Source organism: Chelonia mydas, chromosome 19 (assembly GCF_015237465.2).
Source record: "Chelonia mydas isolate rCheMyd1 chromosome 19, rCheMyd1.pri.v2, whole genome shotgun sequence".
Taxonomy (NCBI): domain Eukaryota; kingdom Metazoa; phylum Chordata; order Testudines; family Cheloniidae; genus Chelonia; species Chelonia mydas.
Genome location: NC_051259.2, coordinates 8,501,354 through 8,525,053, shown reverse-complemented (window position 1 = coordinate 8,525,053; position 23,700 = coordinate 8,501,354). Strand labels below are relative to the sequence as shown.

Here is a 23,700-nt window from a genome sequence, read left to right as displayed (position 1 = left end):
TCTTATGCATTATTGCTACTGAGGGCTTTTGCACAGATATAGCTACATGAATGCAGTTCCAACGGGGCAAACCTCTACTGTGGATGCATGCCATGGTAGACTTTACAAGTAGCTGTAGTTATACTGGTGCAAAAAAGTATTCCTGGTCTACCCAAGTCTTACCATGTCAATAACGCAAAGGAGTTCCAGGATCGAACGTGTTACACTTTACCGAGCACCACAGCATTTGGGGTAGTTTATACTTACAGCAGTCTCCCTTTCAAGATTTATTTTGCCCAGTACGTTCAAGATTCCAAGGGTCTAGAACTATTCCCAATTCATTGAAAAGCTGGTAATAGTTCTTCCTCCTCACTTTTTGCAGAGGGTCTCAATCTTCCCTCAACTAGTAGAGAACCTGTTTCATGTAGCATGTTTGGCCAAAGGCCTTCTCTATATGTGGACTGGGAAAAACCTTCAATTACACAGCTTTACCTTGGGCTCTAGTAGATGAGGCAATCGCTTGGACTTTCCTACATGCCTTAAATGCATGGAAGATCCCTCCCACCAGATGAAGCATATTCCTAGCCTGAATGCTAGTCCCAGTGTAAGTAACTGAATCCACCATCTATTAGCAGTTTCTTCAAGGCTGTCCAAGATACAGGATTGCTAGTTAAATCCCATCGCTCCAAACTGGCATTCTGAGGATGCAGAAACACAGTTCTGACGCATAATAGGCAAGCATCTGTACAGGACTTTATTTCACAAGTTAACTTGGTCATCGTAAAAAATTAAGTCTCACTTCACATAAGGAAGGGATTTGAGCATTGGCCTGCTAAACCCAGGGTTGCGAGTTCAATCCTTGAGGGGGTCATTTAGGGATGTGGGGCAAAAACTGGGGGATTGGTCCTGCTTTGAGCAGGGGGTTGGACTAGATGACCTCCTGAGGTCCCTTCCAACCCTGATATTCTATGATATGCTAGTCTAGTGACTACAAGAGGGGACTGAGTAAGTGTGCCATACAACTTGTGTGCCATACATTTGTGTGCCATACAACTTGTGACTTTGGACAAGGTCACTCCACCTCTGTGCCAAAAATGTAAGGTTTATCTCATAGGTGTGCTGAGAAGATTTGTAAAGTGCTTCGAAATCAGATGAAAAAGCCACAGTTTGCTAAGTGTACCAAACTAGAATGGCCAGGTTTGAAAACTGATAATTTAAAACGGCAAAAAAAATTTACAGCAAAGAGATTTTGTAATAATAATAAAAAAAATTGAAGGATTGGCTATGAAAATGTCAATCTGCGCGAGAAATTACGGCTCAAGAAAAGGTGCCAAGAAACCATTAGCCTTGGCAGCCTCGGCAGCCTCTGCTGCCTGTCAGCCTGATAGAAAGGAGTAGTAACATTCAGCTCCAAAATGATGTACTCAGGGTGCAGAAAAGAATTTTAATGTTAATGACTTGCAGATGTAAAGCATTTCATATCTCACAATCTCTAAAAATTTATCAGCTGTGAAACTGGAACTGTTCTAAAGAAGCATGGTGCTGGATGGAAGGCCATGTCTTCCATCACTTCAGTTTTAATTCCACTGTAGAATTTCATGCACTGATAGTGAAAGATTACAAGAGCTGCAACCGGAATAGACAAATCTCAAGTGCAGCAAATAGTTTTGTTTAATAAGATCACCATGGGGACAGAACTAAGATTAGTCAGTTTGGAGCCCAAAGCAGGACTGCTTTTATATCTAGCTCGCAGGTCCGAAACTTAGTTAAAAGGATCTTAGTTACAAACTACTGAACTGCACCAAAACAAATCTTAGAAATTTGAAACTATTCCAATCATTATTTCAAATATTTACTCATAAGAATGCTCTTAGAAAGCAGATGCAACATTCTAGGTAGTGTTACATTTAATGGCTACTACGATATCGCAGTGCACAATAAATAACGTATGAGGCTGCTCCCACCCAAAAAAGGTGAAATAGATTAGAAATACAGTATTAACTTCTATTAGTCACTTTCCTCTCCCACCCCGAGTGCAGTTTTCAAATAAATAAGTAACTCCAATAGCATCTGCTTTCACTTAGCCTGTCTCGGTTTTCTGTATGATTCGAATCAGATGAGAAATATTACAGTCCATTAAACAACGTCCTGTGATTTAAATAAAATCTAGATCCATTTTTTTAAAAATCTGCAGTGGAGGGGCTATAAATTGAATGTATGTTTTTGTCTACACACTAAAAATCTTGGGACATTTTGGAGTAAAAATTCTGAGCACATTCTGGAAAATGAAAGAATGTAATGAGAATGCCAAGGAACTTTTGGCTTCAGTCCCGTTGAGCTAAGGAATTTTGCTATGTGACTGTTTGCATGAGAGGGCCATTTTTACATAGGCCTGATGTTTGACATATTTTGGGGGTGCGGCATGTGCGATTTGTTATAATGAGTAAAAAGAGGAGCTACTCAAGTGGTATTTTGAAGACAAAACTTTGAGAAAGATCTGAATTTTAGTTAGTTTTTCTTTCCATAATTAAAAACAGAGCATGTAAACAATTCTGGCAGTCAAACTAGCTTCACTGAACAACATTGGTAGGAGAGTTCTAACAGTCGGCAAAGTCCTCAAACCGTTACATCATAACTGCACATTGATACTTGTGCTCAAAGCAAATGTTCTGTAGTGCACTGCAAAATATGGTGTGTAAATCAGTGGTTCTCAACAAGGGGTCCGGGGCCCCCCAGGGGGCTGTGAGCAGGTTTCAGGGGGTCCACCAAGAATGACTGGTGTTAGACTCACTAGGGCCCAGGGCAGAAAGCCAAAGCTCCACCACACAGGACTGCAGCCCAGGGCCCCAAGCCCTACCACACACGGCTGAAGCAGAAGCCTAAGCTACTTAGTATTGCAGGGCCCCCTCTGGTGTGGGGCCCCAGGCAATTGTCCTGCATGCTACCCCCTAACGCTGACCCTGGCTTTTATATGCAGAAAAACAGTTGTGGTACAGCTGGGCCACGGAGTTTTTATAGCATGTTGGGGGCGCGGGTGATGGTGTCTCAGAAAGAAAGAGGTTGAGAATCCCTGGGTAAATAATTTTAGTTGTTAAATAAGTACTGATTGTCTCCACTGCAACAGGATGTTGTGCTGACAATACAACAATAATCCTGGGAAACAATGTAATAGTACTTTGGAATTCTGTAGCACCTCACCTATGGACTTCAAATAACAGAAGAGTGAAGTCTCAAATCTGTGAGCTAGGTATTTTTATAGATGGGTAAATTGAGGCATGGCAAGGTTAAATGACTAGTCACAAAGCAGGTCAGCGGCAAAACCAGGAAGAGACCAGAATTCAGCTCTCAGCCCTGTGGCTTTAACCATTTGACTATATTCCCATCCATTTGACTATATTCCCACCCTATTCAAACAGGGAATTGCAATGCTAAAATTAACTAATAGAGTTAAGCCTAGATGCCCTAGTTTTGCTCCAGACTATATTTTGTGGGGAGGAAAAAAGTAAGGAAAAGAGGATTTCAGCACATTAAGTTAACATCTAAAATCAAGCCCGCTACTCCCCATCTCCATAAAATGCAATGACACTTACTAGCTTGCCGAAGACACCATGAAATTATGCATAACTGAGATCACGCTGCAACATCCTATGGCAGCTTCAGTGAGCCAAGTACCACCAATTCACTTCACATTAGGGAGGAAAATATTAAGTGTTGATTTATTTCTGTGCTGAATTACATAAGAACGGCCATGCTTGGTCAGACCAAAGGTCCATCTAGCCCAGTATCCTGTCTTCCAACAGTGGCCAATGCCAGGTGCATCAGAACAGGTAATCAAGTGATCCATCCCATCGCCCATTCCCAGCTTCTGGCAAAGAGAGGGTAGGGACATCATCCCTGCCCATCTTGGCTAATAGCCATTGATGGACCTATCCTCCATGAATTTATCTAGCTCTTTTTTGAACCCTGGTATAGTCTTGGCCTACACAACATCCTCTGGCAAGGAGTTCCACAGGTTGACTGTGCATTGTGTGAAAAAAATACTTCCTTTTGTTTGTTTTAAACCGACTACCTATTAATTTCATTTGGTGACCTCTAGTTCTTGTGTTGAGAAGTAAATAACACTTCCTTATTTACTTTCTCCACATGTCATGATCTTATAGACCTCTAACATACCCCCTTAGTTGTCTCTTTTTCCAAGCTGAAAAGTCCCAGTCTTATTAATCTCTCATCATACGGATGCCGTTCCATCCCCTAATCATTTTTGTTGACCTTTTCTGAACCATTTCCAATTCCAGTATATCTTTTTTGAGATGGGGCGACCACATCTGCACACAGTATTCAAGATGTGAGCATACCATGGATTTATATAGAGGCAATGGAGGAATAATAATCTGCTTGGAATCATTTAGCACAGATCTGATCTTTTATTTAATGCTTTGTCACTTAACTGGCAAACAAAACTAATTTTAGTAAAGACTCTCTCAGAATCATCACACAAGTAATAAATGAAAAACCATGATGTAGGGCTATTTCTAATGGATACCACTAAATCATGCCAGTGTCATCAATTGTACGGTTTGTATTGATAGTGGACAAATATGTGTTTCTTTCAAATCAGACCTAACTTTGCACAAATAATTTTAACAAAGGTTTAGGAGAACTTCATACTTGCAGCACTCTTTCCACTCATCCATTAATCCGCGTCACCACACCTTGGCATTTCATTTGTACAGTGAGAGAGATTAGAGGCAAGGGTTATCTTTTAACTCCCATGTTGTGCAGATAACATGACATTTTTCACCTGCAAGTGAATATTTTACTCATTAAAGATTAAGGGATCACTAGCTCCGAAAAACTTGTCTTGTCAAGAAAGGTACGCTGCTGACAGCCGAAGTGTAACCTTGCCCCTGAACTACAATGTAGTCATGCCCAGTTTGAGAGATGACACTGACAACAGCCTGGATGCTAAGCTAGAAACTTTTCAAGCTACAGCGGATTCATTATGGTAGATGATGCGCAGTTCTATGAAGAGAAATTTTTATGTTTCCTCCAAGTTGCTTCTGTGCTAATTTAACACTGTTTAAAAAAAAAATGGCAAAACAGGCTCAATCGCTTTATACCGTAACTGACGAGTACATTAAAATACTTTATGTAAAATCTTAGTAGAAAGGGACGGGTATTCAAACATCATAGCCGAAGTCTTTATAACCACCTCTGCAATATTTTTTTTGGTATCATTTTATAGAAGGAAGGAGGAGCAAGAGAGCCAAAGAATTGAAGTAGAAGGGAGAGTTTTAGCTCCCCTGCCCCCCCCCCCAAATAAAGCTAACAGGAGAAACACTGTAGAACTGGGCAAATATATCAGCAGGCATTGTTAAGAGGGCAATGAGAACCAGGACTATCACAGCCCACAGCTTCATTTTTTAAATTACTGACTGCTCCCCTGTCAAAGAGTTTGGTCCAAATGAGAGGGTAAGTTGGCTGGGGGAAAAAAAATCTACCACTCCACTGACAGCTGGCCCAGAAGCTAGGACTGGATGACGGGATGGATCACTTGAAATTGCCCTGTTCTGTTCATTCCCTCTGAGGCACTTGGCACAAGCCACTGAGAGAGACAGGATACTGGGCTAGATGGACCATTGACCTGATCCACTATGGCTATGCTTATGTTCAGTTGTGAAATATCTTAGATTTATTTTTCCCCTTCATATCCATTCCTACCCCTCCCCCCCCCCTTTTTTTTTTTAATAGAACTGGATAGCATGTGGTTCTTCAGCTCAGCAGGACAGGAACTGGAATATAAAAGAGCAGTGTGGAAATATGTAGGAGGAGTTTGAAGGCCATGTAACATAATGAGGAACTTATGGAACCAGAGTATCATTAAATTTGGGGAATAATTCTGGACTCAAGGTAGGATTGTTTCAAATAGCAAATCAGTAACAGGGACACACTATGAGGCAGAAATAATAAGGTCAAAGTGCATGCAGTGGAATATTTAATATATCCCAGCCTCTGGCTCTGTAAATAAAATTGAGGCAAAGGGCAGAATGTTGGAAGACCTTGCACAGGATTATTTCCTAATTCATCAGTAACTAGCAAGGGAAACTTTCCCAGATTTGATATGCCAGAGAGCAGAGAAAATGAGGTTTGGAAGAAGCAGGGCAGGATTGGGGGTGCAAAATAATAAAAAAATCTGAGTAGCCTATTGTGAAAGAAGGTAAATACTGAGGCTGCTGGATACATTAGTGAGAGAACTCCTTGCCCCTTGAATAAAAAATTTAAATGGATTTGAGGACTCAATAAGTTTCACCTCTGGAGACTGACATCACACAAATGACTAAACAGAGCAGGAAGAAAACCTGGGCTCTGCAATACTGGGACAGCAGAGATGTTGCCAGTCAGGATAAAAATATACTAGAGAAGTTATGAGGAAACCAGCATGATGCACCAGGTACTGGGCATGCTAGCAGAGTTAGCCTGAACTTCATGAGCAGTAAGTTTACCCACAAAAAAAGTTAAATAAAACACTGGATCCACATAGGATTATAGATGGAGAAGCAGTTTTAGACGGATTAGTGAGGTAATTCATGAAGTGATCAGAGGGAAAAATGTATGCAGCTTTTTGAAAAATCCCACAGAGAGATAAAAGGGTATGAAAGATTGGTTTAGAGGTCCATACACAAATTCCTAAAACTGTCCAGTACTACTGGTTCAAATCCAACTTGGACCTTTATCTTACCAAGCTGTATAAATAGAGTTCCATATATAGTTAACCATGTGAGTCTTTCAGATAAAACATAAAAACTAGTGTCCATGCAAGAACTATATAAGATTAAGCGTTTGCTATAGCACTGACCAAAATGTCCCATGTCCCTACTGTTGTGCATCATGCTGTGTGCCAGTTATTTGTTGTTCTCTGCTGAGAAATGGCTGAATCTCAGTGACATTATATGCACTGTGAATAGTTTGCAAGGCATTTAGGATCCCTTCAAGATGAAAGTGCTCTGTCTAAAATATTAATGCAGTGTCATCCAAAAAACCCAAGTGTCCAATTACGGTGGCAGTTCAGGAAAGCAAAATGTATTCTGAATCCAACATGCAATGCTCCCACTTGCTCACAATTAACTTGCATATTTCCACGATTTTCTTTGGACTCTGCACTTTGATGCTAATGACCAACAATGTTAGGGCCAGCTTTATTCTGATGTCCTATGAGGGCAAAGTAAGAATTTCCACTTAATTTCCTTTTCCATCTTGCTGCCCCAGGCTTGTAGGGACAGACTGCGTCCTTGCTTAAGTGACACTTTTTGCTTCTGATTCTACTGTCCTCTCCCACATACAACTAGTCAGGTGAAGAATTAGTGGGACCTTTAAAGGGCAAGAGCGGGAAGTTATTTGTGACACCTTAGAGACTAACAAATGTATTTGGGCACAAGCTTTCATGGGCTAAAACCCATTTCATCATATGCATGGAGTGGAAAATACAGTAGGCATATAGATATAGATACACACACACAACATGAAAAGATGGGGGTTATGCCCAAATAAATTTGTTAGTCTCTAAGGTGCTACAAGTACTCCTTTTTCTTTTTGCTGATACAGTACAGACTAACATGGCTACCACTCTGAAAAGTGGGAAGTTAGTGACCAATGAAGCTGATATTGCTGAGAGCCTGAAAGAATTCCTTGCCATAATATGCAAGAGAAAAACTGAAGGTCAGGACAACAAAGAAGCCTAGTCCACACACAGAGCTAACAGCCAGCAAGACTTCATTTCACAAGGCAGAGACTTCTCGGAATGCCATAAAGATCTTCTTGCCAAGTTTCAGCCTAGAGCAAATATGTTTTACTGCAGAGTTACTGTGAACTTATATTAGTTACTGAACTGGTAATCAGAACACTGGCAAGCCCTTAATAGTGGTAGATGCAGGTACTGCTATAATACAAGAACTCAGAACATCTAAGCTGTGTGTCTCCAAGATGCACTGAAATGGAGCAGCTGAGTCATTCAAATTCTAAAATTGAAGCTGTCTATTTTAGATCCACTTTACCGAAAGCACTGTTAGCCAGTTTTCCACTCACCTCTCTCCATCGCAGATGTTCTGTTCCTTATATGTATGGGTGTAACACAGAGCTAGAGAAGCCAACTGCAGGCAAACCATTAACAAATGGAAGTGTGATTCTTTGGAGTTAAATCAATTGCTAATGAGCAAATCTCTCTAAAGGAATCACTTTGGAGTGAGCCCGTTGTATTTCAGTATCTGTGCACCAACAACCTTTTGAGGATCCCACCACTGCACCTTTGTAATGGTGGCTTCTACAGTGTGATATTAACTTCCCACCCACATTCATTTCAGAACAGCCCTCCCCACTTTTAAGGCCTTTGTAATTAATTTATTTTTCAGGGAGGTACTGTGCTCTAGTTAGGGAATAGTCATTGGCAACATCCTGCCTACCTCCTTTCCTGCCTCAGGGAGCAGGGCCAAGGAGACCCAATTATTGCAATCTTCCCCCCGCACCCAGCCAAGCTCCCCAATGAGGCAGTTGATAAAGGGATGAAACAGGAGACAGACACTTCCTTTTGCCTCTAGCTTTGCTCAGCCTAACTCTTTCCTTGAAGCCTGCCATGGAAACAGCTCTGAAGGGGAAGCAGAGCTGAGGGGAAAGTCTGCCCAAAAAGCAAACGTAGTCCAGACAGACAGCTGGAAATTAGACACATCCAGCACAAAAAGTCAGAAATTTTAACTCGAATTTGGAATTTTCCCTCAAAAAAGAACTGGCCCACTGCTGTGGAGGCAGATAAGGGGTAGGGTGGGGAGAGAACACATCACTCAGCTGGTGACCGTGACTGACAGTTCTACTCCCAAGCTGCAAGCAGGCTGAAGTATTATTCACTGTAAGTGAGCTATAGCTCACGAAAGCTTATGCTCAAATAAATTTGTTAGTCTCTAAGATGCCACAAGTGCTCCTTTTCTTTTTGCGGATACAGACTAACACAGCTGCTACTCTGAAACCTGTAAGAGCTACGTGGATCTTAACATGAAGAAGAAAGTAGTGCATCTACAAGAACCAATCATATGGTGATAGAACAGAACACATTCCAGAACATTTCCCTCTAAGCCAGCGTTCTTCATAACCTCTGTGTGGAAGGGTATTAGAGCTAAGATTTGGTAAAATCAAAACATTCACTAACTAGTTTATGCTGTTTACATTTCTTTGTTCCAGTTTGGGAAGTTTCCTGCAGTACACGTCTGTCATGTTTATGAGATCCAAAACTCATTCCTCTGATATCTTTTGTCCATAGATAAGACACATTCAGCAACTGCTTAGGACCAAAGTTATTTATCTCTTGAGGGCAAATTAACCAATGGGAGATTCTCAGCAAAATCAGACCAAACAAAGGCAAATCACAGTTTCAAGATGCGGAATATCTGAAAACTTCTATAAAAGCATAAAAATACAGCAGTTTGATTAACTAAATATTAAGCAGAAATCAAGAAAAACCACAGGAGATTTGTGCTTATATAAATATTTAGTGAGACTGGGTCTAAGCACACTCAGGTCTGTTTCCAGTATTTAGTACAGAAAGCTTTATATGTATTCTCAGCTCAATCCACAAAGTTCTAAGCACAGAGTACAGTTATAACTAACAAGTTTAGGGCAAATTGAGCTCTCAGATTCACATTGCAGGTTCAATGAAGCAATCTGGGTTTCTTGTCTTCCTTTGCCGCATCAGAGCTATTTGAAAAAGAACCAATAAACATTAAAAAAAAGTCTGGGTGTATAGATGTTTGGAAACATATCCTACTGAAATGCCTAATATTAAACTCTGGAAGTTGTGTAAAATAACTTACTATGTGAGAGCTTTAAATATTTAATTCTTCAAATTTACCTCTGCCCACCATATTCCTTTTCCTGGGCAGACACACCCAGAGCATATTACAGACTATTGCCAATGCAGGAAGGGCAGTGCCACTACGTTATGCCATTTCCTCAATAGTCCTATTTTCTATTAAAAGAACCAGAGCAGTATAATTATACACTAAACACATCCTACATTACCAGTTACTGAGTAACACAAACTGGTTTAGTATTCAGAAAATGAAATATTTCCAAAATTGCAATCTAATTTATATAAGAAAGGACAAAATTAGTAACTACAGGTATGTATTATTCTCAGGCCAATTTTACCCAAAAAACCCTTACAAGAGTGAAGGGAAACAAACATTTAGTTCAAGAGTTTCCAAATAGGAGAACTGGCATATTTACAGTCACTTCTATAGCTTTCTCCTTCTGCAACTTCAGAGGAAACACACCAAGAAGGAATGAATGAATCTATAGCAGCTAGACTATAGCCTCCTCTACACACAAAACTTGTATCAATTTAGTTAAATCAGAGCAACCCCCTTGTTTGGGCACTTAAGTCAATTTAAGAGTGGCTTAAGTTAATTCCATATAAATTAATTCCTTATTGCCTTAAGCTAAATTGATATAAGGTATTCTTCAATCTCAAAAGTGAGAATTCTTATCTGTATAGCAAAGATCATCAAAAGTAACTTTGGGCAAGTCTCAAATATCCAGAGCCTTTTTAGGCAGACCTATCAAAATGAAAACAAAAAATGGACAAATCTGATAACCAGAAGTTATAGTAAGCGGCAGAAGGGCTAAAAAAAGTAGATTAACCAGACTGTAGCAGAATTTTGTATTGATTCAGTGAAACTGGAAGGGAAGCGAGAGGGACTGAAAGGCTCAAAAGATTGACAACAGGATCTGGAACATTTCTCTTACAAGTTATTAGCTGAAACCTGGCCTAGGTAAGAAGTGACAAAAGATTATTGCTGCCTGATGACACTCTGGTGGTCCTATATGAAATTAGTTGGGATCTTTTTAAGTAATCCCTGGCCACATCAGTTGGTATTCTTCTGTGTAACCTCAAAAGCAAAGGAAAGAATGGAGTGAACTACCCCTCCCTCTCTGTACTTAACTATCACCAATGCAGGGATAGGAATCTCCACCTTAAACCCAACATTACACCTTTCAAATAAACCACCACAATACAAAAAGATATTATTGTACTAGTAACCAGTATGAACCAGAATTGATGATGCGATTACTGTCTTTAGTACCTTAGAGCTCTATAAGAAAGGAAAGGTCAGACTTTTTTTTATGGTTCCAGAAGAATTATGTTTGCCATTACCCAATTCTCAAAGTGCAATTCTGTTAAAAAAAATCTGGGGTTTTCATGGCAGGATATTAAAATATATAAGTTGTTCTTATTTTGTTATTCATCAGGAATTCATCCTTATGGGAATCAGCTAAGTGGTCAGGTCAAAATCTACATTACATACAGGTCAGTCCTTCAGTGGACAAAGGAATGTAATCACATGAATAAAAGCTTGGATTGTGTGGAATATTCCACATGCATGAAGTTTTCTTGCCTTGGCACAACACCTATTAAGTAATGGCATGAAAAACTGGCAGATCAGATATTCCACTGGTGTCTCTCCTCGGAAATCTCTACTTGTTGAGTGCAAATTCTCTGAGAAAATGAGCCAGGCTTTTGTTACAAAAGAATAAAGTAATATGTGATAAAACTGACTAAAATCCACTGTGTGTAATAGCTTGACATAAAATGTTACAATTTAGTGGAAATCTAAGTACGAAGTTATCTGCACTCTGGTGAGTTTGTTCAACAAAGTGCTTGGAACTCAAACTTGCATACTTAGCACAAGAGCTTGGAACAGCTATTGTGAGAGCTTTCCCCCCCCCCCCCCTTAAGTTTGGTAGAGTACAGCATGTGCTCTGGCTACGGCACAAGAGACCTACTCCCTAGCTTTGGCCTGGCCTCCTCACAAAATACAGCAATGGCTCATAAAACTGTAGTAGAAAGAATCATATCCCCAGCCACTGGACTTCAGAAACATGAATAAAGTTGACAGTTAAAGCTTTATAACTCGGTAGGTGTGCAGAGTAATGCAAAAAAATTTGAGTATTTTGCAATCTAATCTATAAATTAAGGGGAAAAAGTTGGGTAAATTAGTGAAGTGGAATGGTAAAAACAAAGCACAGAAGGCAAAAACTCTTGGAAGAGCAATTTTTGTTCAAACAAAATATAAGTTTAAGTCATTCAAGTTGTCATGTTAAACTGTTTTCATAATTATAATCCTCGTGGATCAGGAGAGTTATAGGCAATGGGGAGTGCTCAAGTGACACTTAATGTCATAACGCTAGGCAAAGGTAGAAAGTTGAGGGGTCTGATATTCTGATAAAGCCAGAAGAATATGACTAAACAATAGGATTCCAAAGTTTCACAGTTGCCTTATGCTTCATATCAGGAATGTGCATGTGAAAAAAATAATTCAAGCTGTTAAAGCCAATCAAAATGAAGCACTGACACGGCACATGCTCTGGAGTTTTCCATATCTGTAGGGGGAAAACAGCAGCATCTTAGTTGACAAAGCTCTTTTTTAAACAGCCGGCACACTAGTAGATTCATTTGGAGCCATCTTTTCAAAATGGAAATCTGCAATCACATCTTCAGCATCTGCATGCACTCTACTCGCCTTAGAATAGATTATGGCAAACCTATTTCTCATCTACTGGGAACGAATACACCTCAAACCCATCACATTAAAACAATTATCTGTATGGCCTGTTCTGCTAGAGAGAAATATAGCCTAGCTCTGAAAGTTTTTTTTTAAAAATACTTGCATTTGTTGAACTTATCTATAGCCAAACTGATTGTTTGTAGAAACTATTTCCTTTAAATAAAGGAAGCTCAACGTGCAGACCAACAGGCTCTTGCCAATCCGGTAATATTTTAACAGAGCCAAAAATATAAAAGGGGGAGGGGAAGGAATCTGAAGCCGATCCAGTAGCACTGACTGATCTCATTAGGTCTTCTCATGAAATTATACAGATGTGACTTCACCCCTGGGTTACACTCCTATATTTAGTTTATACCTAATATGGACATTTAAACTACAGAACTGAAAACCATTTCCTTTCCTTGCATAAAGAAGGCCCCTTGGCCCTTTGTCTAGCCAACAATACAAAGATTAAGTTTGGTCCCTTTAGAACACTGCAACACAAAGAGCCTTGTAATTAATGTGGAGTTTGGTTTAATGTTTTAAACTTTAATATAAGCAAATGCAGCATTCTACACACTGAAATCAGACTGTGCCACAACAGCAAATTTTTACTTGAAATGCAAGATACTGAACCTAAGTTTTATAGCTACTCTCCTCTTTAGCAAGAGACCGATAAAGGAGTTTAACAGAACCAAAGACTAAATTTCTGTCTGAAGTCATAGAAGTATGAAAGTTAATCAGGAAGTTTCCTGAAGATCAAGAATATGTTCAGGCACTCCGATACCACTGTGATCAGCACAATATAAGTGGACTACCTTTTTGAGTACTAAGTGTTTCAAGGGTGGAATAGATCAAATCGGAGCGATTTTACAAATTAAGTTTATTCACAGTTTCTGAGTAGCTCCAAGAAAAACTTTGTAAATAAAACCTGTCTATTAATAAAGATCACTTTATATGTTTTCCCATCACCAAAGTGCTTTACAAATAAGTTGGGTTTTGTTACAAATACAGATTTACATCAGTTTTCTGTGCAAACTGTCCCCCAACAGAGATCTTGCTGCAGTAGGGCATCCAAAGCAAAATTACTAACTCAGTTTAGTTTCACCTAAATCCTTGGTCCAAGCTCAGTCCTTCACTCCCTAGTCCAACAGAGTGAGAGTACCATGAAAGCCATATGCTTTGGCCCAGAACACCGCCCCTACATTGCTCAAGTGACCCTCTTTGGATAATCCAGGACAAAAGGCCAACAACCTCCAGAAAAAGTTGAATGCAGCCAACCTCAATTGCAGGGGACTGGTTGATATAGAGAACCTCTACCCAAAAAAACATACCAGTTACTGACAGGTATACAAGTTCCACTCAGACTTCATTTTAAGATTAAATATCCTTCTAAAAGATGTGTTTAGCTCAATCAGGATTTATGGGCTTGATGCAGGAATCATTAGGTGAAATTCTATGGCTTGTGTTTTGCATGTCAAGCTAGGTGTCATAATTGTCGTCCGAGTTGTAAAAATGTGTCTATGAACCCATGAGTAAATTCTCACAAGCCAACCAAACAAGAAATGTTAACACAAATTCAAGTCCCCAATTGCCCCTTTTGAAAGGGTTAAACTCTTTAAACAAATATGCAACCTCATGAAGTACAAAAGTCAGTCATTCTGTCTCAGAAGCACAGAACTTACTATTTAACTAGCAGCTGCACTAACACACGCAGATGTTATAATGAAATGCAACTCAGAGCTCGCTCCTTCTCTGGTAAATGAGAAGCACTCAGCTCATGGGTCTAGGTAAAGAAATTAGGTTCTGCATCTCCCTTTTTGTTGTAGTAGAACTCTCTTTGCTAGTTCATTCCAACTCAGCCTATGCATGGCTAGTGTATTCGATTCATATAGCTGTCTGACATAAGCTACTTCCAGTCTCTGAACAAGGTCTGGGGACAAAACACCAAGAAAGGCCCGCAGTGGAGATGTGAAAAGCTAGCTGTAGAGAACGGGGAATTTTCTTCTCTGTCCACCCTGGGGATAAGTATGCAAAGGAAAAAAAGGAATCATTGTCATTCCAACTATTCTTATAAGGAGAACTGTTTCTTCCATGAGGTAGTCTGACTGCCTCCTCCACAAGTTAGTTTATGCTCGCTATCCTGCACTGCTCTGGTTCTCAACCAGCGGTCCAGGGCCCCTGGGGGGACCGCAAGTTTCTGGGGGTCCACAAAGCAGGGCTGGCATTACATATGCTGGGACCCAGGGCAGAAAACCAAAGCCCCACTGCTGAAGCCTGGGGCCCAGAATCCTGCCAGGAAGGCTGAAGCCGAAGCCTGAGCAACCTAGTTTCACTGGGCCCCCTGTGGCATGGGGCCCCAGGCAATCGCCCTGCTTGCTATCCCCTAATGCTAGTCCTGGCTTTTATATGCAGAAAAATAGTTGTTGTAGCACAGGTGGGCTGTGGAGTTTATAGCATGCTGGGGGGGGGGGGCCTCAGAAAGAAAAAGGTTGAGAACCTCTGCTGTACTCGACAGCGACCTTGAGTCACTTCAGGTAATCATTACCCTTGCAGCCTAACTTCTTAGGATGCTAATACAGTACTGTCTTCAGGGTACTGTCAATGAAAGATTATCTGAAACTATGGACTCTCCCACTCACGTCTAAGGGTAACTCGTGAGTTTACACAAACATTCCTCACAAGTGTGCTACTTTCCAGCAGTCAGCTAGCGTCACCTTCTCAAATACTTACATTCGACCTCTGATGTCGCATTCATAAGTACTATATTCCCATGATTCTGTGCATTCCCTAATATACTTATGATTGGGGACAATGATGTTAAAAAAATGCATCTCAAACATCAATGGATTCAGTCTGCCATAGCCTTTGATGTGCTTTTCTGTTTGCTGATCTCTATTAGGTTGATGTGCTGAAACTCTTTGTTCTACTGGGTGTCAAAATAGTCACAAGGTTTGTGTACACAAAAGCTTTTCATTTTTCCCCCCCTTTATTGCTTATACAGTACTAATAAAGCTCCCAATACACAGGCTGAGATGCTTCCCATCTGAAGAAGGTTTTCTTGGCAGTCACCATGTTCATATTAAGTGTTTATGGTGTAAACTGTTACAGCTGCTTCAGAGGATGTCAGAGCAAAAGTCTGTTTTCCTCACAAGATATACTGTAGATATCAGCATGGTCCTATTTGTAGCACTTGATTTTGGGCCAGAAGACAATGGGTTCAAATCCACACACAGCCAATGCTCTCAGCACTGGGGGGAAATCAGTGTACTGTCAGACATCTTCCAGTTGCAAAGTGAAACAGAGGCTCCCTTGAGAAACTAAATGCAGATTTTAAACTTGAAAAAGCTAAGATGTTCATAAATGGAACTGCCTAAACATTAATTATAGCATTAAAGGGGAATACCTACCAGAAATAGAATTATTGGTTAAAACAAGTACAACAGAAATTCAGCAAAATGTTGCAAGTGACCTCCAGTCGAAGAGAAGCTAATTCACATGTGTAACCATTATTAATGGTTAATTGTTCCAAGTTTTTAATCCTGTTTTCTGCTGGTTAAACATTAGACAGAACTTAATGTTGAAACTTGAAACTTTCTGAAAAAAGCTGAATATTGTACCAAGTATCACAGCTCTGCTTTTTTTTGTTGTTAAAAAAAAGATATTAGAAAACAGATGCAGATGAGAAAACAATGGGGTTTATGGTTATGAGCACTAATACCTCCTCCAAAGCAAACGGCAGTTTTTAAAGAAATATGATTTGCCTGACCAAAGAAGGGGAAGAAGTCCAATGCCAGTTTCTAATGTATGATTCATTATAATCAATTGCCTTTGAGGACATGCAAGACATTTAATCCTCAGTGTATAAAGAATCACTTATGCTTTGCCAATATTTGCTCTCAAACACTGGGAAACCACTCCCCACCTGCCCCACAAATAAAAGCAGACAAAGAAAAGGATCACCAGGTGGAGAGGAACAACAAGATGTTTGTTACCCATAACACAATGTTTATCTTTACACCAAATGTATTTCAGATGTAGGGTGAGAAATTTTTCAGGTGCAGAGGTTATTACAAGATTATCCTTTGCTGAGAATACTGTACCTAGAGAAAAGACTGTGTCTAATGAGATTACCTTGTGACGAACCACCCCGACAAGATCATCTTCTTAGGACATTGCTTATTTACTGACTGGGTCTTGTTTTGATTGCATGGTTTTGCTGTCAAAGCAAACAAGTATGGCAATGACGCAGTTTGAAGGGTGACCTGTTACAATCAATATAGAGCTATCATACCACCCATGAGATGTAAGATATTAAATGAACTAGGGATGGGCCTTGTCAAAATGTGACTAGAAGACAAAAGAAAACACTGAACACTGGCAATTCAGTGTATTCCTCCCTCTCACTCAGCACTGAACCAATGCTTCAACATGGGGCATTTGCTGCTAGAGGCGCTCTTACACATATGACAAACCCAAAGTCTTTGGCACTCATAGTTATTAAAGATCCCATAGCACTTTTTTTCAGGAGTAAGGATGTTAGCCCCAATCTGGCTACCTATAATTTACCTTCTCAAATGCTCCCTGTAGTTTCAGTGTAATATGGCATTCCCCTCCTTTCCTAAACTGTCTGGGAATACTGATGTGCTCTGTTTTCACCCTGCTGTTGGGCAACCTTCATCCACAGCTCTTTTGCATGCCATCTTAAACAAACCCTACAGTTTTGTGTACTCTGTCATCAGGTTTCACAGATGAGTGCTTTTATTTGACTAAAGAAACATTAACCCAACGCTTAAAAAAAAAAAGAAAGAAAGAAAGAAAAAAAGTAAAATTCAGACAAGACAAACTGAACTGCAATTACCACAGGCTGCTTTATAAGAGCTCTAATCAAATCACATTGCCTGAGTTGCTATGCGTTATACCCCATGCTCGTTACATTTCAGTCTTCATTACTGTAAGATGCCACTTGGGTCTTTTAAAAACATTCCTGTTAGACAATGGAATCAGGCCTCCCTTATCAATAATACACGTGAACATGCTAGGAAGCTACCCTGAAAGCACATGAGGAATGAGATACATCACTAGTTCCTCCAAATCAGCTCGTAAAGAAAGACTTAGCAAACATTTGCATTTGTAAGATAATATGGGCTGCAGGCAGCCCACCAGTGGGGTTAATGAAAGACAAATTATACAAATACTAAAATTATTCATTACCAGAGACCACCAGCATAAATTCCACAAGCAACACCATACATTACTCTTCGCACAGCACATCAATAGCTTTGTACAACAGAAACTGTTTTCCTATCTCTACATCTAGTGCTTACTTTTCAAATATGCCTCAGCACAGAAAAGACAAATATGAATTATTACAGCCCCCAGTATAAATACTGTCTTGAGAGGAACGCTCAAATTGTTTTGATTGTTCTAACAGCTTTTTACAGTTGTACATGACTGAAAGCGAACCATGTGCACACATTTTCCTCTAGACAGTTCTGTCACTGATCACAACCCAGTAAGATGATTTTAAGACCTAAATTTTGGGAATATAGCCAGACTGACTAATGCTTCATAGATTTATTTCTGAAACTTTAATCCATACCTGTATTTTATTTCAGTCCAGCTCCTGCAATCCTGTGTATGCAGGTCATTTGGCAAAGACTTCATGAGCCAGACTTCTTGCTTGGTCAGAGTCTTTCCATTACATTACCTCTATTTTAAAAGCTTCACTGTGCACAGGTTGAGCAAAAGATTGTAGTATTCACTTTGGAAACTGATTACCTAGGTTCCCTATTCAATGCTATCTTTTGGTTTTACATTCATTAACTGACTGCAGACAATGTCCTAATGTTTTTTAATCTATTCCACACACATGGGGCTACAGCGTCTGATTAACTGGAACATATACACCATGCTCCCTGGTTATGGAACATAATGCCTGACTACAACACCAAATTGGCTTGCCATTGAGGTTAAACTAAAAACTAATAGGTTCTTATTTTAAACGTTCTATTTTATTTGATGTTAGCTTGTATGGAAATGACCACCTTAATAGTCCTGCTATTTCCTACCAGCTGGCTCCCCACTCAACAATAACTGAGTGACAGATTATTGTTCCCAGAGTGATTTAAGCACAATGCAGGATAGGTTACAGAGCATAGGAAGTGGAAATGGCCTTTTAATCAAGTTGCCAGAAAAAACTTTTCCTTCTCTCCCTACAAATGCAGGATCTTCCTCTAAGATTTCCCTGACCTAAACATCAGGAAGGGCAAGATAATGCCCTGGACCAGTTACTAACTTTTTTGTTTGTTTTAAAAAAACCTGATCTTGACTTTAAAGTGACAAGGTGGATGAAGTAATTTCTTTTATTTGACCAACTTCTGTTGGTGACATACACAAGATCTGGAGCAACACAGAGCTCTTCTTCAGGTCTGAGGACTTGACTTTAAAGGCAGATATCATACCCCCTGCTGGGAGTTGCGAGATGGTAATTTCATAAAATTGAGAAGGAGAGATTCCTAGTGGTAGGCAATACTCATGTATAGCCCTGGATGCGGTCATTCCAAATTCATGCCAAAAAACTCTGTAAAATAGCACACATGTATTCCATATACATATAACACTATGGAATGGAACAGGATAATGGAAGAGGAACAGTAAGTTCCCTTAAGGGTTCCAGCATCCTTCTTGGTACCTGATTATAGAACCAACATGTCCTACATGCAAACATTTCTGTGCCTTCTTTCATAACCCCTTATGCATGGGGTGCCCTCCTTAACCAGATCCGCAAGGTCACTTCCCTCTTCTCCTTCAAACCCCACCTCAAGACCCATCTCTGCCCTGAAGTCTATAAGAAACCAGACAATTAATAATGGAGAGTAGGGTAGATATAGATAATTATATAAATATGTAATGGGCCAATTTATCAGAAAAAATGCAAAGACAGGTCTGATGTGGTCGGGACCTGTTGAAGGCAACTGTTTATAGTTGACACATATTTGGTAGGGAAAGGCCCATCTATTGGGTCATGATAGAGAAAGTTTCACTGGGGATTTTTATGGCAATTTGCTGCTATTTCTGTTGTATTGTTATTTGTCAAAGTCACCCAGAGTAGCAGATGGATGCAACGATATAAATCTCAAGAAATACATACACAGATATGTATATATTTGGCTTTATCCCTCTTCCAACACTTTTCATATGCCATTTGTCTTTGACTGAAGTTCTTCAACACAGACGCTATTGGGTTGAATTTTCAAAAGCACCTCAGTGACTTAGAAGCATAAGTCCACCATAGTCAGTGACTTAGGGTGATATTTTCAATAATTTCATAGGTTTACCTGGCACAATAGGGCTCAAATCCTCATTGAGACCTCTGGGTGCTAATATTAAATAAACATTACAGACAGTTGTGACTAACATTTCAAATTGAAATTATCTATATTTTACTGTTTTATTGTCACCATGTGAACTGTGCTTCTATGATTTAAAATATTTTGAACAAAAAGGGCAAACGAAACAGGAATGCTCTGCTGCAGTGTCTTCTCTAGGTGGTTACTGGTATATCCTCTGGTACAGACTTGATACAAACTTTTAAATAATGGAAATATCTTAGCTTTTCTTTTTTTCTTTTTAAAGTGGGCCACTTAACTTCAGCGCAAACTCAAGAAGGTCTTGGTGGAAGCTTTAACTCCTCAACTCTATCCCTGTGGCTGATATGAGCAGTTTCCAAAAAAGAGATTAAGAATCTTGCATTATCCTCTCTTGGCAGTGGACAGAAACCTCATTTGAAGGGTTAAAAACGGTTTTTAAAAAGTGAGTCCCCCGAGGCATTTTTCCCTTGATGAATTTAACCTATGGGTAAACAAAAAAAATTGCTACTTATTCCCCACTTCCCCCCGAATCATCTTCCCCCCTTTGAAGCAGAAAGGATGATGCTACTGCATCACCAAAGAGCCCCAGAGGAACCAAGATTTTACATCATACAAATACAAAACATTTGAGAACCATATGGCATTTGCATTATTTTATGATAAATGCAAATACAGTGCAACACCACACACTTCTCTCCTTGTCTGGAAGAAAAATTAGTTGTGTATTTAAAGGCCTATTATGTTTCAGTCAAAATAGTTAAATTGTTGCACAGGAGCAAAAGCTTATTAATGTTCCCGGATATTCCAACTGCATGCACATACACATGGGGACAAAGTGTAGGGAGGTGAACTGTGGTGCACTTGTGAGGCACTGACATCTGGAGAATAGAAGCTATTCCTTGTCATTTCAATATTGAGCACATTGTCTGCTATGAAGAAATTATAATAGCAACAACTGCTAGCTCTTCCCTGTTTGGACAATTTTTCTGTAAAGTATGTACATATTCTTAGTATCTTCAAATATGTCTGTGGTTTGTATTATCATTTGCTAACTATATGTACATATTTACTGTAGGTCACAGCTTCAAGACCTTTATGTTTGTAGCTTCCACTTCCCAGGAAAATTTCACAAATTGGGACACACCCTCTTTTTTAAATTGAAGACTGCATAGAGTGCCCTGTCTCCAGTTGTCTCCAGCCCTGCGTGCAGGAAGGAGGGCATTACCTGCAGCCACTGAGGACAAAAGTATCTTGCAGATTTAAGAAAAGGCTTTGAGGAAACTAAATAAAAACAAAAGAAATTCACGTGCCACTTTTCACACCAAGAGCGGGCGAGTAACAGATTATTCACTGTCTGCATAACACAATGATTTCACCAGAGCATGACTTCAGATGCCCTAGCGTCGGCTCTCCAGCTCTTTTTTCAAATCCCAGCTGAAGACATCTCTTCTCTGTGCCGCTTCAGTAAGGGGCTGGGACAGAACTAATTTGATCATTGACTCCGAGGGGAGGGAAGGGTTCCATGAAAACCACAAAATAAAGTTACACTTGCAACAAAGGGGGGGGGCATTAATAAGGGACCTCTAAAGAGCGAAGCTCTCTCCTCTCTTGGGGCCGTTTCCTCTCTCCCACTCCAGAGATCCGGTGAGTTTCATCCAAAAAAACAAAACAAAACAAAAACCTTTCCCCCTCTAAACTCTGATCCCTTTATACAGCGAGCCCGTGTGCATCCAGCCCCAGCCCGGCCGGCATGGCGAGGGAGACCCTGGGCGAAGGAGGAGGATGTTGGGGGGGGAGAGGAGAAAGGCGGCAGCGGGAAAACCCACGGGGAGGGGGAGGCCTCGCCCAAAGGCGGGACGGGGGGAACTCCCCGCTCGGAGCCGAGCGCTGCCCAGAGGGAGCCGCCCAGGGATGGGTGAGCGGAGCGGGACTCACCGGGGCTGGCCACGGCGGCTCCCTCAAGGCGGGGGGGGGGGGTCCCGGAGGGGAGGGCTATCAGACGGGGGGGGGGGGGTTGGGGGCGAATCACCGAGTCCGGGGGGGGGAGGAGGGGGAATTCAGACTTGGAGCTCAGGAAGGGGGGGCGGGCCGGAGTGGGCTGGGTGGGGTTCCAGGAGGGGACCGAGGGAGGGATCCCGGGGGGCGGCTGGTCTCCCTGGGGCTGGAGGAAGCTGAGGGGGGTCCTAGGAGGGGGCTCCCGGGGGGCTGGCCGGTCTCCCCGGGGCCGAAGGAGACTGGGGGGGGGGGGTCCCGGAGGGGGAGGGCGAGCCCCCCCAGCCGCCCGTACCTTGACGAAGAGTTCGATGAGCGGCTCCTTGTCACCTTCCTTCAGCCCGTTCACCGGCACCGACAGCGCCATGCTCCCTCCGCCCGGCCGGCAGCGCCGGCTCGCTCCTCTCCCCCCGCGCCCGGACCAAGAGACGCCGCCGCCCTGCGAGCGACCGACTGACTGACTGACCGCCCCGCGCGACGGCCTCAGCCAGCGGCGGCCGGGACGCCAGAGGGGGGCGGGGCCTCAGGGGGCGGGGTCGGATCAGTGAGTCTCTATGGGAGGGGGCGTGGCCGGTGGGCGGGGCTGGGACAAACGGGTGCCCGGCCGGGCGGACTTCAGGGGTCCCAGGGGGAGGGGGCGTGGCCTATGGCTCCCGGGCTTGGGTGGGCCTCGGGCTGCAGCTCCGAGGGGTGGGGCTTGTGGTGCAGCTGCGCCGGGGGGGCCGCTCCTCCGAGCTCCGCCTGGCACAGGGGTGGGAACGGGGGGGATCCCTTCAGCGAGAGCCGGGCTGGCTGCGGGGAGAAAGACGCTGCTGGGGGGGTGGGGAGAGGGAAGCTGCCCTGGGGCGAAAGGGGGGGGAGAGGTCGCCCTGGGGGGAAAGGGAGGGGAGAGGGAGGTCACCCTGGGGAGGGAGGCTGCCGTGGGGAGAGGGGGGAAGGTGGCGGGGAGCTGCCGTGGGGAGGGGGGGGGGGAGGTGAGGGAGAAGGGAGGTCGCCCTGGGGGGAAAGGGAGGGGAGAGGGAGGTCACCCTGGGGAGGGAGGCTGCCGTGGGGAGAGGGGGGAAGATGGAGGGGAGCTGCCGTGGGGGGCGGGGGGAAGGTGAGGAGAAGGGAGGTCGCCCTGGGGGGAAAGGGAGGTCACCGAGGGAAGCTGCCCTTGGGGGGGGGTAGGTGGGGGAGAGGGAGGCTGCCCTGGGGGGGGTAGGAAGGGGAGAGGGGGGTGGAAAGAGGCTGCTGAGGGTGATGCCCACCCAGGCTGCACATTCTCACACACGCCCATTCCATGAGAAATGCTCCCACCGCACCCTGGTCTAATTCTGGATTGTTATTTTTGCCTAAGATTGTTCTGGGGAGGGGGGCACTGCGGAGCCCGCTGCTGCTGGTGCGCTGCCCGATGACCTAATGTCTGGGAGCAGCCACCTCATGGGGCTGTGCTTGGCAAAGACGGGGCAGGAAACCAGCACCCTCCTCCTCCTCCTGCCCCAGACTGTAGAGCTCTGTTATGGCCTGTGAGGTGAAACCCAGCTCACCAGAGCTAGGCGGTAGCCCAGCCATCCACAATTTATCTGTCTGATAAAGCCAAGGAAACTCCCCTCTTCTGTAACTGGCTCTAAGTGTTTGATGACTGCCCAGCCCAGGGAACATCTGTCTACATGCCTGTCAGCTAGGAGGCAGGCCTCTTTCACCACAAAAGAAACATCTGGAGCAGGAGAGAGAAATACACATTACCTAGTCAGGAAAGAAATGTGGAGGAGATTTTTTTGTCTTGA

The 23,700-nt window shown here is 42.4% G+C and overlaps 1 protein-coding gene across 4 annotated transcripts in view; it reads right to left on the bottom strand.

Moving 5' to 3' along the window:
* CLIC4 (chloride intracellular channel 4) overlaps positions 1-22,464 on the bottom strand; it is a 56,041-nt gene extending 33,577 nt beyond the window's left edge. Inside the window, exons 1-2 of one of the 4 annotated variants that reach the window (XM_037881541.2) lie at positions 22,227-22,375; positions 16,701-16,785 (exon numbers count right to left, since the gene is read on the bottom strand). Coding sequence is in view for 1 of the 4 variants with exons in the window: in XM_037881540.2 (XP_037737468.1) it covers positions 22,227-22,298 (72 nt within the window). In the remaining 3 variants the exon portion in view is untranslated. Of the gene's footprint in view, positions 1-16,700; positions 16,786-18,168; positions 18,191-20,216; positions 20,240-22,226 lie in introns of those variants that run through there. The other 3 variants (XM_037881540.2, XM_043532141.1, XM_043532142.1) reach the window with 3 other exon arrangements.
* Positions 22,465-23,700: the final 1,236 nt, after the last annotated feature.